Source organism: Oryctolagus cuniculus, chromosome 14 (assembly GCF_051225735.1).
Source record: "Oryctolagus cuniculus isolate XC-2025 breed Fujian yellow rabbit chromosome 14, ASM5122573v1, whole genome shotgun sequence".
NCBI classification, from domain to species: Eukaryota; Metazoa; Chordata; class Mammalia; order Lagomorpha; family Leporidae; genus Oryctolagus; species Oryctolagus cuniculus.
In genome coordinates, this window is record NC_142880.1 from 13,403,437 (window position 1) to 13,418,235 (window position 14,799).

Consider the following 14,799-nt stretch of genomic DNA (forward strand, 5'->3'; position numbering starts at 1 on the left):
AGTACGGTGTGCCAGCCGCGGCGGCCATTGGAGGGTGAACCAATGGCAAAGGAAGATCTTTCTCTCTGTCTCTCTCTCTCACTGTCCACCCTGCCTGTCATAAATAAATAAATAAATAAATAAATAAATAAAATAAAAATTGTCTGTTAGTATAACATACGATTTTGAGGTGAGAATGCAAAGTCCAGGTAAAAGCAAAGGAGACAAAACCAGTGGTTGGGAACAGGAAAATGAGTAAGCCGAGCCACAGGTTGGTGAATGCAGACAGCAGTTGATGTTTTGCATGCTCTGTCCGGCAGGTGCACATATGCAGTTAACCAGCTTGGCCTCCAGCTGTGTCCTCCACACACAAGTCATCATATCTCCAAAGCACTATATTCGTGGCAGGACTTTTATTAATAAAATTATGAAATATTTGAAAAGTTGCCCTTTGCATCACCAATGGCTAAAAAATACATAGATAAAAGAAAAAGGGGGCCGGCGCCGCGGCTCACTAGGCTAATCCTCCGCCTAGCGGCGCCGGCACACCGGGTTCTAGTCCCGGTTGGGGCGCCGGATTCTGTCCCGGTTGCCCCTCTTCCAGGCCAGCTCTCTGCTGTGGCCAGGGAGTGCAGTGGAGGATGGCCCAGGTGCTTGGGCCCTGCACCCCATGGGAGACCAGGAAAAGCACCTGGCTCCTGGCTCCTGCCATCGGCTCAGCGCGGTGCGCCGGCCGCAGCGCGCCGGCCGCGGCGGCCATTGGAGGGTGAACCAACGGCAAAAGGAAGACCTTTCTCTCTGTCTCTCTCTCTCTCATTGTCCACTCTGCCTGTCAAAAAAAAAAAAAAAAAAGTAAATGTTAGTAACCATTGCCTCATACTGATTCATCAAGGGACATCAGATGTCCGTGAGCATAGCAGTGCTTATGATTTTGTGTGGAAACTTGCCCATGTCAACTGGCATGAATATGCATATGAAGACCAATATTACAGTTTCTTACTAAGCACTAGTGTCAGAACCTAATTTCTACCTGCCAGAGGGCTATGATTAGAGGAGAAGGAATCAAGACACTGCCTACACTTCTGAGCTGGTGTTTGAAACAGTGGGTGGAGGTGGATCATTCTGTGGCTCAACTCAATCCATACTATTTTGTTTGGTTGTGGAAGCCATAGCCTAACTATGTTTCATGCTGCCTGAAATACACTTGCATATGTTGCTGAAATTCACACCTCTTTATTATGACTTCTGAATAAGAAGCAAAGCCATGTGTTAGGTAGTCATTGGAAATCATTTTGCCTCTTAAGTCTCTAAGATTTCAGGTTCTAGGAGCTCTGAGTTCCTATTCTTGATGAGTAAAACGGGAACAGGGCAGATCTTTAACTTGACATTCAAGGACGTTGGCAGAAGCCCCAATGTGTGAATGTGGCTTTGCTTTCCTTAGTCTCCCTCTTTGCCATTGCTGTCACTGCTGCCTTCCTGTCTTTATAAACATTTGGCAAGCTAGCGCTTAGGGTATAAGATGCTTGGAACTGAGGGTATAACCACTTCCTATTTATTATAGTAGTTACAGATTGACAAGACTGATTATGTTTCTACTTTAACATATTTCCCAGTATTTTATTTGATTTTTCACACCATTTTGTAAAAGGCCCCACCTTTCATAGTTGAGAAAGCTAAGAAACCAACAGGTTCAGTGACTCCCTAAAGATTTAGCTGTTGGTGTCTCTAACTGCCAGCGCCCATGCAGAATTTTTACTGTTTATCTAGGGCCCTGTCCACCATGTCAGTGATCCACTTTGAGAGGATTAAATATGGGGGTTGAATATGTGGATGGAGAGATGTGTTGATGAATTTCCCTAATTTTGTATTGGTGGTTGTGAGCGTAAGGTGACTTTCACAGGTGTGAAGACCTAAGTATATGCTAATGTTTAAAATGCTAGGAGACAATTTACACTGTAAATAAATGAAAATTTAACAATAAAATCAGTTAAATTGGTATACAGGAGAAGTATCAACTGCAGTTTCCCGAAAGTATTCCCTGAGGTTTTGGTAATTTGTAACCTGATATTATGAGTTTATCACTTACATTTTCTAGGGAAGAATGTATGTCATTGTGTGAATTCATTTTCCTCTTGCTTATTTAAGAACTCTCAACTTTCTTATTGTGTCAATGTGTGTTGTGTGGGTTGTGTCTCTGTGTGTCTCCTTATCAAGTAGCCGAACCCTTTAGGGTTGATGGCAGTGGTAGTGGTGATGGGGACGTGGAATTCTTTCTTCCAACTATTCGCAAACGTGGTAAGCAGCTGTTTCAAGGTCCTTTGTGAAACATTTTAGTTTTAACTTGTCTTTTTTTGTAGATAATACTAACCCCTTACTGACACTTAATATGAGTAGTCCTTAATGTATTTTTTCATTGGCCTTTTTAGTTACCTAAGAAGCTAAAGGACATCTTATTTTCTCCATGTTTATTCCCCAAGCTAACAAGTGATAAATCAGTCACATTCCTTCCTGTAGGAACCTACCATAGTTACATATTTTGCATAGCGTTCACTACCTAAAAAGAGAAATGGGACATTGGTATTTTCATGTTAAATACATGATACCTTTCATACCAAAAAAATTCATGAGGCTTATATGTAGCATTTAATCAAAATAGGTAGGAAAATGATATGAGGAAGACAGGAGAGAAGGTGGTCAGTTAATGGGAGAAACCGTGAAAAATGATGGCTTTTGCAGTAGAGTCGTATGCAGACATGACTCGGCATTTAACCCACGTTTTTTAAAGTGTGTGAAGAGAATACTTAGGATATTTCCATCTTGGAGGAGAGTGCTGTTGTACTTTTTCACCATGTCAGGCTTTACATTTTAGTGTTAGAACTCATGTTCTCACCTGTCTCATTCTTTGATCTTTGCCTCATGTACTCTCCATATTTAATTACTCTTACTCAGAATTGTTCACTTTCTTATCTGTAGACATTCATGTAACATAAAAATTGAATGTGCTTCTTAGATCTTAGAGTCTTTAGTTATAGGCTCAGACTGTTTTGATTCAGGAAAAGTACATCTAGGATAACATAATGATGGAAAATAAGCCTAGGATTAATGTATATTGGGAACCAAAGATGTTTTTCATCACATTGACTGAAATCGTAGGGAAGCCACTGTTCATAAAAGTTGAGGTCAGCAGAGGTCGTGGGAGACCTTCCTCATACACTCTGTGGAAGAATGTTCTCTTTCATGGAGAAGCAAAGGAGAAACGAGTTTTCCTTTTTCATCTCCAAGTACTTGTGTACCACTTGTGTATCACATTGGTGCCAACGCCAGAGGAAGGTCATAAAAAGCATGAATATGGGTGGCAACCATTTGTGTCTGCCTTTCTTTCTAAAACAAATTAGAATGTTCTCAGTGAATGGAAGACTCTTTTCAAAATGTGTTCCTTGGCTTTTCCTTTGGTTTGTAAATTACTGATTAACATTTTTTTTTTTTTTTTTGGCATTTATTGGCACTTGCTCAAGCAGCCAGTCTAGGAGTGGCTTCCCAAATTCTAGTGACAATTGCAGCCTCTGACCATGCTCATGGCGTGTTTGAATTTAGCCCTGAGTCTCTCTTTGTTAGTGGAACTGAACTGGAAGATGGACATAGCACTGTTACGTTCAATGTGAGTACATTAGTCCCTTCATTCCTAGACACCTTCTGTCCTGTTAAAAGCTGTTTATTATTTTATGAATGTATATGAGTATTTTGCGTTGCTTTTTTCCTGTGTAGGTGGAAAGCAATCAGCCTGTTGGCAAAGACAAAACAAATTGATTAGTGAATGGTGATTTGGCATTTGTATTTTAGTTTTGTGTATGGATTCATTTTATTAGAGGACATCTGATCCTTTAAAGAATATAATGAACTGGTGCCGGTGCTGTAGTGTGGCGGGTTTAGCTGCCACCTACAGTACCAGCATCCCACATGGGCACCAGTCCAAGACCTCGCTGCTGCATTTCTGATCCAGCTCTTTACTATGGCCTGGGAAAGCAGTAGAGGATGGCCCACGGCCCTGGGCCCCTGCACCCAAGTGGGAGACCTGGAAGAAGCTCCTGGCTTCGGATCAGTGCAGCTCTGGCTATTGCACCCATTTGGGGAGTGAACCAACAGATGGAAGACCTATCTTTCTCTCTGTCTGCCTCTCCCTCTCTCTGTGTAACTCCAACTTTAAATTAAATAAATAAATCTTTAAAAAAAATTAATGAACTGCAATTACAAGTGTTTATCTTACTTAGATTTTTTTGAAAGAGTTAGGTAGAAACAGAGAGGCCTTCCATCCGCTGGTTCACCCCAGATGGCTTCAACGGCTGGAGCTGAGCCTGTTTGAAGCCAGGGTCTCCCATATGGATGCAGGGGCCCAAGCACATGGGCTATCCTCAGCTAGCTGCTTTCCTAGGTGCATTAGCAGGGAGCTGAATCAGAAGTGGAGCAGCCTGGACTCGAACTGGTGGCAATATGGGATGCCAGTGCTGCAGGCCAGGGCTTTAAGCAGCTGCACCATAGCACCAGTACCCTTACATAGAATTTTTTTTTCCTATTCATTCATTAGATTGTGCTAACAAACATCTCTGAAATCTCAATGGCTTAATACAACAAAGATTTATTTTTCAATGGTAGTTATGTGTCCCACGTAAACTGTTAAAGGGATTTTTTTTTCTTTGACAGAGTTAGACAGTGAGAGACAGAGAGAAAGGTCTTCCCTTTCCGTTGGTTCACCCCACAAATGGCTGCCACGGCAGTCGTGTTGCGCTGATCCGAAGCCAGGAGCCAGGTGCTTCCTCCTGGTCTCCCATGTGGGTGCAGGGCCCAAGGAGCTGGGCCATCCTCCACTGCCTTCCCGGGCCACAGCAGAGAGCTGGACTGGAAGAGGAGCAACCAGGACAGAATCTGGTGACCCCCGGGACTAGAACCCCGGGGTGCCGGCACCGCAGGTGGAAGATTAGCCTAGTAAACTGGGGTGCTGGCCCGTTAAAGGGATCTGGTCTCCACTCACTTTGGGGACTAAGGGTTCTTGGAGCTCCATCTCAACAATGCTTTTGTCTTCCTGAAAAGAGGGGGAATGGTGGATTTAGGGAACTGCAGGTTAGCAGTTCATCTTCAGCTGCTTTTTGGCAGTGATTTCTATCGTTCCACGCACACTTCCATGTTCAAGGCAAGCTCCAAGGGCAGGTCTGATGTCAGTGTGCCAAGTGCAGTCCAGTACTGTGTCTCTCTCAGACAGAAAATCTAAAACATTTGTGAACAGCAGTAACAATTCTATATGGGGTAAGTGTGTATGTGTGTGTTCGACTTTGTTCTAGTAGAAATCAAGAAAAGCTCAGTAGTAACTCGAGCGGGTCGGGCAGAAGCAGGCTTTTCATATTTTATACAAATAATGAAGAAATATCTCAAACGGAGCCTTCTGTCCTGTTATGACAGCTCATCATGAATCTGTTGTGGAAGAAATTGAGCAACTGTAGACAGAATAGCTCATTACTCAAAAATTTAAGAGGGAGGATTAAGTTTTACACAATTACTATGTCTAACTTTACTTTGAGGTACATAAATATTTCACACACAAAGTTTTCTTAGTTGGGACTTGCTATAATAGAGCTTAAAATTTTAAATTTTATTTTTCGCTTACTTGAAGAGAGGGAGAGAGACCAGGAGACTGACAGATGGTTCATCCTCTGATTCACCACTCACAAATGCCTGCAACAGCCAGCAATGGGCAATGCCAAAGCCAGGAGCTGTTGCTTTCTAGGGTATGAACTAGCAGGACACTGGAGGCTAAGCCAGGATGTGAATCAGGCACTACACCACATGCCTGCCTCTTAAGTTATTTTTAAGCTTTTTATTCTTTTTACTCTGTTGCTGAAAGTTTTTCTCTTTTTTTGGAATGTATTTTATGGCTTGGGTCAAACATTTTTGGGGGGACTTTTTTTTTTTTTAACCTGAAACCTTTTATTTAAGGTATACGAACTTCATGCATTTCATATTTACGAAGTTAGGAACATAGTGATTCTTCTCACCCTACCCTCCCACACACCTGCACTTCTCCCCGTCTTCTTCCTCCCTCTCTTCCCATTCTTATTTTATACTAAGATCTATTTTCAGTTAACTTTATACATGTAAGATTAACTCTGCACTAAGTACAGAGTTCAACAAATAGTATGGAAAAAAACAAAACTGTTCAACAGTTGAGACATGGACTGTTTAAAATCATCCCATCTCAAAGTGTCAATCTCACCTCTAGAGATTATCTTTTAGGTACCCTATTTGTTACCACAGATTGTGGGGAGCAACTGGGAGCAACTCGGACTAGACTAAGTTACTGGAATTAAGACTTATTCTATGCATCTGCTCTCCCACAATATGGCGCTGGGAGAGGAGAAAACAGCTTCTACACAGCTGCCTTCAGTTCAGCCAATAAACTGTAGGACTTGCTCCTGATTGGAGGAGAGCAGCGTACTCGGCGTGTGGGCAGCCGAGTTAGGACTGGTGGAGGAGGACTATAAAGGAGGAGAGAGACGACATGCACCAGGAACATCTAAGGGGAACATCTAAGGGGAACACCTGTGCAGCCCCCGAGAGAGCCGGCCGGCGGTGTGCCGCTCCCCTGCAGAAGTGGGGAAAGTGGCCAGGGGGAACCGCCCTTCCACGGAGGTGGAAGGGACAGTAGCCAACCCGGGAAGAACCAGCAGCAAACCCGGGGAGGGCCCAGCAGACGAAAGAACAGCGCAGGGTTTAGTGTCGTTCCTCCACAAAGACGGGGAGTGACACAGATCATGGAGAACGTATGGTGTTTGTCTTTTTGGGACTTACTTCACTTATTGTTTTCCAGTTGTATCCATTTTGTTGAAAATGACAGGGTTTCATTTTTTTGTCACTATGTAGTATCTCATGGTGTATATATACCATAAATTTTTTATAATGTTGACAGACTTCTGGGTTGACTCCATATCTTGGCTACTGTGAATTGAGCTGCAATAAAAATGGGGGTACAGATAACTCTTTCATATGCTGATTTCATTTCCTTTGGGCAAATTCCCAGGAGTGGGATGGCTGGGTCATATGATAGGTCTATATTGAGATTTCTGAGGTATCTCCATACTGTCTTCCATAATGGCTGTACCAAAGGGGATTCTTTTGTATTATATTGAAAATGAAATATGATTTGCTTTAAAAATGAGTTTAACAGCTAACTTTTCAGGAACATGTCACTCATCTATTCCTTACAATGAAATATATACCGCTTTTGCAGTGAATGTAAAATTTTCATGAGTATGGTTAAAAATGACAAATTATTGATCACTACTGATTTATTCATTACTGATATGTATTATAGCTTCACAAAAGCTACAGCAATTATTTAGTTAGAAGCTAAAAACTTTTCCATCAGTTCGCAGTTTCATGCAATAATCACTTTTTAAATATTCTCTATTTCTAACATTTTCTAAGGGTCTTCCAAGGAGGCTACTGTATTGGCCCCTGCTTCTTGTTGAAAACAAAATTTAAATTTATTGTGTTGCTGTTAGTGTGTAGTTGTAAACTACTTAAGTCAATGGTTTAACCTCAGCTGACATATTTTCTTATGAAATATTTTACAGGTTGTGAGAACCCACGGAGCTCTGTCTCGAGTGACTCTGCTTTGGAACATAGGTTCTGACCCTGATGGTGATCTGGCTTTCACCTCTGGCAATGTCACATTTGACGTTGGGCAGACAAGTGCAAACATCACAGTGCAAGTGTTGCCGGATGAGGAGCCGGAACTGGACAAGACATTCTCTGTGTCTATCCTCGGTGTCTCCAGCGGTGCTTTGGGTGCCCACACGAATGCCACACTAACAGTGTGGGCTAGTGATGATCCTTACGGGGTATTTATATTTTCTGAGGCAGATAGACCTATGAGAGTTGAGGAAGCAACCCGGAACATCACCCTGTCTATAATACGGTTGAAAGGGCTCATGGGTAAAGTCATTGTCTCCTATGCAACACTGGATGATATGGAAAAACCACCTTATCTCCCACCTAATTTAGCCAGAGCAACTCAAGGAAGAGACTACCTGTCGGCTTCTGGATTTGCTCTTTTTGGGGCCAATCAGAGTGAGGCAACAATAAGTATCTCAATTTTGGATGATGATGAACCAGAAAGATCGGAGTCTATGTTTATCAAACTACTCAATTCTACTTTAATAGAGAAAGAACAGGCTCGTCCAAGTAAGTATTTGTTTTTGTTAATATTAGAGACAAAAATATTAAAATAATATATTTAGAATTAAGGTATAATAGAAGATACTGTAAGAATAATAAGCATTAAGTTTGAAAACATCTTCTAAGAGTTGATAAAGGCAATTGGAAGCAGAGTCAGAGAGTGAAAGAGAAATCTTCCATCTGCTGGTTCACTCCCCTAATGGCTGCAATGACTAGGGAAGGGCCAGGCCAAAGCCAGGAGCTTCATCTGGGTCTCTCACATGGGTACAGGGGCCCGAGTCAATGGGCCAATTTCTGCTGCCTTCCCAGCTGAATTAGCAGGGAGGTGGAGTAGAAGTGGAGCATCTGGGACTCAAACAGCTGCCCATGTGGGAAGCAGGCGGTGGCTTAACCCACTAAGCCACAACACCTGCCAGCTCCCTTGGGCAGTTTTCATTGGCACACAAATCTGATTTATGAGAGTGCCACCCCATAACCTCAGCACCTCCCAAGGCCCCACATGCTAACACCATCACCTTGAGAGCTAGGATTTCAATATTTGCACTTGATGGGAACACAGATATTGAGACCACAGCAGGCAGGTGCTCCGTGACTCTTTCAACTAAGATCGGATGGGGAAAGAACAAATTTTTCAGGCCAGGGGTGGGGCGGGGTGGGGGCCAGTTTTGTTATAATTGGAGTATAATGACGTGCAGTATGCCAACTGTGTAACTGAAACATTTTTTAATGGAATGGTGGTGAACTAGCTAGAAGGTCATAATTCTGTCAATTTCATCATTATCTATTATGTAAATTGACTAATTCAAATATTTTCCCTTTTGATAAATTTCCAATATTAAAGTATTCCTCTAAGGAACTGTTCTTTTGCTAGGGATTCTAAGATAAAAAAAATAGTCTTGGAATGTGAACATTAAGAGGGGAGGCTTCCATTTGATTCTTCTTGTATCCCCAATGTCTAGATGAATGCTAGACATTAATGAATATTTTAAGATTTCAATGGTAAGGGAAAAAAACTTGAAAGAAGGACCGCATTTGGCTGATGGCATCTTGCTGAGACTTATTGGTGACTTTTGGCAGGGTCTTTGAATCTGATGTTATCTTTTCTTTCAGTTCCAAATTCTCCACGCCTTGGGCCTAAGGTGGAAGCCCTTGCCCACATAATGATCATTGCCAATGATGATGCATTTGGAACCCTTCAACTCTCAGCACCAGTTGTTCGCGTGGCAGAAAACCACGTGGGACCCATTATCAATGTGACTAGGACAGGAGGAGCATTTGCAGATGTGTCTGTGAAGTTCAAGGCAGTGCCACTCAGTGCCACGGCTGGTGAGAAAGCAATCCAATCAGTGGTGACAGGTCTGAGTGGGACAGGGACATGTATCCTTGATTAACAAAGCCACCCAGAGAGATAATTAGAAAGGTCAATTCAATGTAACAACACCTTGCATCTGTTTAAAGACATACATCAAAGGCTTTGATAGATTTATGATAGTAAATTTATGAAACTTGTGAAAATGATTTGCAAAATGAAATAGGAATTAAAAAGCGGTGATAACCAAAATGGGCACAAACTGATGAAAAGTGAACCTAGGAATACAGGGCTTTCTCTGCACACCATTTCATGCCTTGAAGGGATTCCTGTGTAAATGTCTTCTGCAGGATGCAGGAGCCATCTGATTCCAGGGCTTGGCCACAGCCTTGTCTCTGGACACCTTTATCTTTATGAAGAATAGGGAAGAGGCAGTGGTCAGCATGAACCATTTTATGTATATGCAAGATGATTTCATTGGCAAGAGCAATAAGAGGTGGCTGGCATCTTTTGGTAGTGGATTTCTAGCAGTTGGAGAGGAGTTTGTCTAAGAACAGTTCAGTTAGGATCTTTCTGCAGTATATTCAGTGGTCACAAGACTGAATGAATTGGATGTCAGCTCTGACTTCTAAAGGTGAATCATCTTGATGTGATTTTTTTTTCCTCCACAAGACAATAAACAAGACTCAGCTAGTACCAGATGATGTGTGTGTGTTTGTACAGAGGGTACCTCAATATGGAGAGGTGGTGGGGATTAATCAGTATTCTAAGAAGTTAGCTATCAGCTTGCTGCTATCCCAACCCGTTGTTTGACCAGAAACAGAGTTGCTGCCAATCTGAGAACAGCCTAGTAGCAGCTCGAGATCCAGCTTTGTAGGGCAGCTCTTCATTCTAGTGTATCATTTATGGCTGCTATTGTGCATCAAGTGACATCTATGCAGCAGTGTCATTTATCTTACCAATGATGTTAGAATTAGTTCCTTATGTGCACATTTTTGGTGGGCATAAGGCTGTTTTGTGGGCAATGGATTTCTGCTTCTCTATTTCTGAAAATATTTCATAAAGATTGTAGAAAAATGTAATTAAAAGACAAGTTTAGAGTGGTAAAAAAAAATTGAAATCCAAATCTAGTTTATTTTGTAATGTTTTCCTTGAATGTTTTGAGGATTCCATTTTTCTGTACATTCATATTTTTATGTATATGTCAGTTGTTTTCAAATACCTGAGAGAAGCTACTTAGGGAAATAGGAACTGGCTTACACTTGTGGAGATTCACAGTTTCAGACTGGAGAATGGCTCTGGTCTGTTGTCTGACGAAGCTGATGGGTGGTAGGATGTCGAGGGAGGATCGCATGGTGAACCAGGAAGCAGAGCGTGCATGCAGGCCCAACTCGACCTTTATAACCAACCCTTACCCGAAATACTTTCCTTCAGTGACCTCAAGACGTCCCTGGACCAATCTCCTAGAAGTCATAATTAGAACCAGTCTCTACCCTTAATTTGTCTCATAAAAGATGTATTTATTTGGAAGGCAGAGTTCCTTCTGCGGCGCAGTCATCCCTTATGGGCATCAGTTTGTGTCCCTGCTGCTCCTCTTCTGATTCAGCTCTCTGCTTGTGGCCTTGAGAAAGCAGTGGAGGATGGACCAATCGCTTGGGCCCCTGCACCTGCCCGGGAGATCTGGAAGAAGCTCCTGGCTTGAGATAGGTTCAGCTCTGGTGGTTGCGGCCTTTTGGGGAGAGAACCAGTGGAAGGAAGACCTTTCTCTGTGTCTCCCTCTCACTTTCTGTAACTCTGCCTCTCAAGTAAACCTTTAAAAAAGCACTTCAATATGGGTTTCCAGCATTGGAAGCAGCAGCTTAACTGCTGGGCTACAATGCTGGCTGCCTCTTAAAGCATTAACCATTGATATTAGTCCATTATTAACCATTCTAAGACGTTATGGACCAAGACCTCTATAACCTGGGCCTTGGTGGACATCTGAACTATTATCCAAACTATAATGATAACCAAATTACATAGACATCTTTTTGAAAGTGAAGGGATGAACTTGATCACTTTTTCATAAAAAATCTCCCATTTTGAGTCACTACCCTCAAAGTTTTTCCAAATATATTCATAAAGTTTGATACCTAATAGTTACTTCCCTAGGATACAGGGTGTTTGTTATCATATTTTGAAATAATTCTTGGCATTTCTTTTTGTCTTTGTAGGAGAAGATTATAGTATAGCTTCATCAGATGTGGTGTTGCTGGAAGGGGAAACCAGTAAAGCCGTGCCAGTGTATATCATTAATGACATCTACCCTGAGCTGGAAGAATCTTTTCTCGTGCAACTGCTGAATCAAACCACAGGAGGAGCCAAATTAGGGGCTTCAACAGAGGCATTCATTATTATTGAGGCCTCTGATGACCCCTACGGGTTATTTGGTAATCAGATTAGTTTGTGTCTCTTTCACCTTCAAGAGTAGATCCTATGGAAGTCATGGACTATTGAATTTCCAGTCGGGTCTAGCTTCTAGATGGAGTTTCTTCTTGGAAGTCTTAGATAATTGTTCAAAAATCAATTTACACAAAAATCTTGGCTTCCTTTATACATAGAATTGGGTAACATGGAGTCCTTTTTCCTATATAACATCAGTTACGGGTACAAAATTGCAACTACCCCATGTACCGGGCATGGCTTGTGCTGTTGGCCACAGGGGTCCCTGCATCTCCTCCACTCACATCTGACACATACCTGACCCCTTTGAGCTTCTGAGTCTATGGTTCTTTTGCTTCTATCACAGGGGAAAATAACGTGTAAATTTGACGGGGCTGTCCAGTTGGCATCACAGTGTGTTACTCTGTCTTGGGGGGTGGGGTTCAGCTTCAGAGATTGCTTAGGGGGAAGAAAAATCCTCTCTAGGGTGGTGCCCAGGTAGCTCTGTCTTGACTTAGTTTCAGCTTGCATTTGAAATCCACTCAGCTCTGTCTTTTCTCCAGGTTTTCAGATTACTAAACTTATTGTAGAGGAACCTGAGTTTAACTCAGTGATGGTAAACCTGCCGATAATTCGAAATTCTGGGACACTCGGCAATGTTACTGTCCAGTGGGTTGCCACCATTAATGGACAGCTTGCTACTGGTGACCTGCGAGTTGTCTCAGGTAATGTGACCTTTGCCCCTGGGGAAACCATTCAAACCTTGTTGTTAGAGGTCCTGGCTGACGACGTTCCGGAGATCGAAGAGGTGAGAGGAATGGCTAGTTTAGAATGACACTGTAGATCATGCCTTGTCTTAATAGTGAATAGAACACATGGCTATTGCTGTGTCACTTAGAATGTCAAATAATATTTTCTGCCAGAATGTGCAAAGTATGGTATTTTGAAAGTGATCCTTATGACAAGAAGCAGGAATAGTCTAGATCATGCACACATGCCAGTTAGTATAATGTTCTATTTTGTACAATTACATTGTAATTTTTGATTTTTTTAGTTAAATGATTAAATATACATATCCTGATTTTTACTGTTTTTGTTCCTTACAAACTCCTATTTTGTATTCATATTCCCTTCTGGCTTAAGTATGCATCATTGAAACTTGAGATTTTGATTTTCCATTCATTCATTCATTGTTCTTCAAGCATGATTGAGAACTAAACGCATAGGAAATACCAAGGCTAGATAAATCTTCCTAGCATTGATTTTTTTTTTTCATAGTGGGGAAAAATGATGGCAATTAGAAATATAGTCTTAGTAGGAAAGCTAATACATTGCTAACATATATTGGCTGAAGATAATTTTATATTATGAAATTCAAGTATTAAAGCCCAGATTCCATAAAATTTTTACAAGCATTTATTCTTCAATCATATCACATTTTTTTTAAAGATTTATTTTATTTTATTTGAAAGACAGAATTACAGACAGGTAGAGACAGAGAGGTCTTCCATCTGCTGGTTCACTCCCCAGATGGCCACAATGGCCAGAGCTACACCGATCTGAACCCAGGAGCCAGGAGCTTCTTCTGGGTCTCCCATGGGGGTACAGGGGCCCAAGGATTTGGGCCATTTTCTCCTGATTTCCCAGGCCATAGCAGAGAGCTAGATCAGAAGAGGAGCAGTCAGGACTAGAACCGGCACCCATATGGGATGCCGGCGCTTCAGGCCAGGGCTTTAACCCCCTGAGCCCCCAGTCATATCACATTTTTATAGAAGTCCACAAAAATGTTTTTTTACATACTAATTGTCACTTCCAAAGTATTAGATACTCATTAATACACGTAGTTGTAGTTTTTTTCCTTCTCTAAATTTATCTGGTGTATGATTTTGGTTTTAAATTTTGTCATAGAATTTCCATTTTAGATAATCTCTTATGCTTTATTTCTTACATTATCTATTAAAAAGTATGTGAACTATTTACCTTAAATAACAGGTTTAAGATATAAAAATCATTGTTGAAATCAAAACATAAATATGGGTATTAAAACTGATTCACATGATTATATAAATATTAAGGAATTTAAGTGGTCTATATTTCTTATTTACAATCATGTTCTTGCATTGAAAGTTGTTGATAGATTATTCTGTTACCTGCTGGGTCTGCATATGTAATTGGGCCACTTTCTTTGAGGCCATTTATATTGGATTTTGTTTTGTTCTTGAACTTGTATGGATGTGTTTGATTTGTTTTCCCTGCATCATTCTTATTCTAATTTCAGAACTGGGATGCTGTTAAGGAAGTTTTCACTGTATTTTTAGGTTATCCAAGTACAACTAACTGATGCCTCTGGTGGAGGTTCTGTTGGGTTAGATCGAGTGGCAAATATTATTATTCCTGCCAATGATCAGCCTTATGGTACAGTAGCCTTTGTTCAGTCCATTTATCGTGTTCAAGAGCCTCTGGAAAGAAGTTCCTGTGCTAACATAACTGTCAGGAGAAGGTACATGAGATGGCTTGCGACTGGGGAGCAGAGGGAATTGTGGGTGGTGGGGAAGGGCCCCTGACACAGTTAAATAATTTAGGTCTAGTATAACTTACTTGATAGGTTACTATCATGTGTTAATGGCATTGTGCCTATTAATCTGAAAATGCCACATTTATTGTATCTATGTCACTGGACTTTCTCACCCCAGACGTAAGTGATTTAATCTGTTATTAAATTTAAATAAAACCAATCTCTAGGTTAAAGAACAGTTGGGTGCTGTCTGAAGGGGTTGGTTGTCAGGTCCTGTTTTTCCTGCAGTTGGTTGTCCACTGAGCTCCTTCAGAATGTAAGAGTATGAGGTTGCAGGGCTTTGTGATAA

At 41.4% G+C, this 14,799-nt stretch overlaps 1 protein-coding gene across 2 annotated transcripts in view; it reads left to right on the forward strand.

The window, feature by feature from the left end:
* The window catches only part of ADGRV1 (adhesion G protein-coupled receptor V1), a 603,645-nt gene that overhangs the window by 116,418 nt on the left and 472,428 nt on the right, over positions 1–14,799 (forward strand). The window contains exons 27-33 of one of the 2 annotated variants that reach the window (XM_089313009.1): positions 2,194–2,274; positions 3,498–3,637; positions 7,602–8,211; positions 9,316–9,531; positions 11,728–11,943; positions 12,499–12,743; positions 14,254–14,435. In XM_089313009.1, the coding sequence (XP_089169135.1) occupies positions 2,194–2,274; positions 3,498–3,637; positions 7,602–8,211; positions 9,316–9,531; positions 11,728–11,943; positions 12,499–12,743; positions 14,254–14,435 (1,690 nt within the window). Of the gene's footprint in view, positions 1–2,193; positions 2,275–3,497; positions 3,638–7,601; positions 8,212–9,315; positions 9,532–11,727; positions 11,944–12,498; positions 12,744–14,253; positions 14,436–14,799 lie in introns of those variants that run through there. The other variant, XM_089313008.1, reaches the window with a different exon arrangement.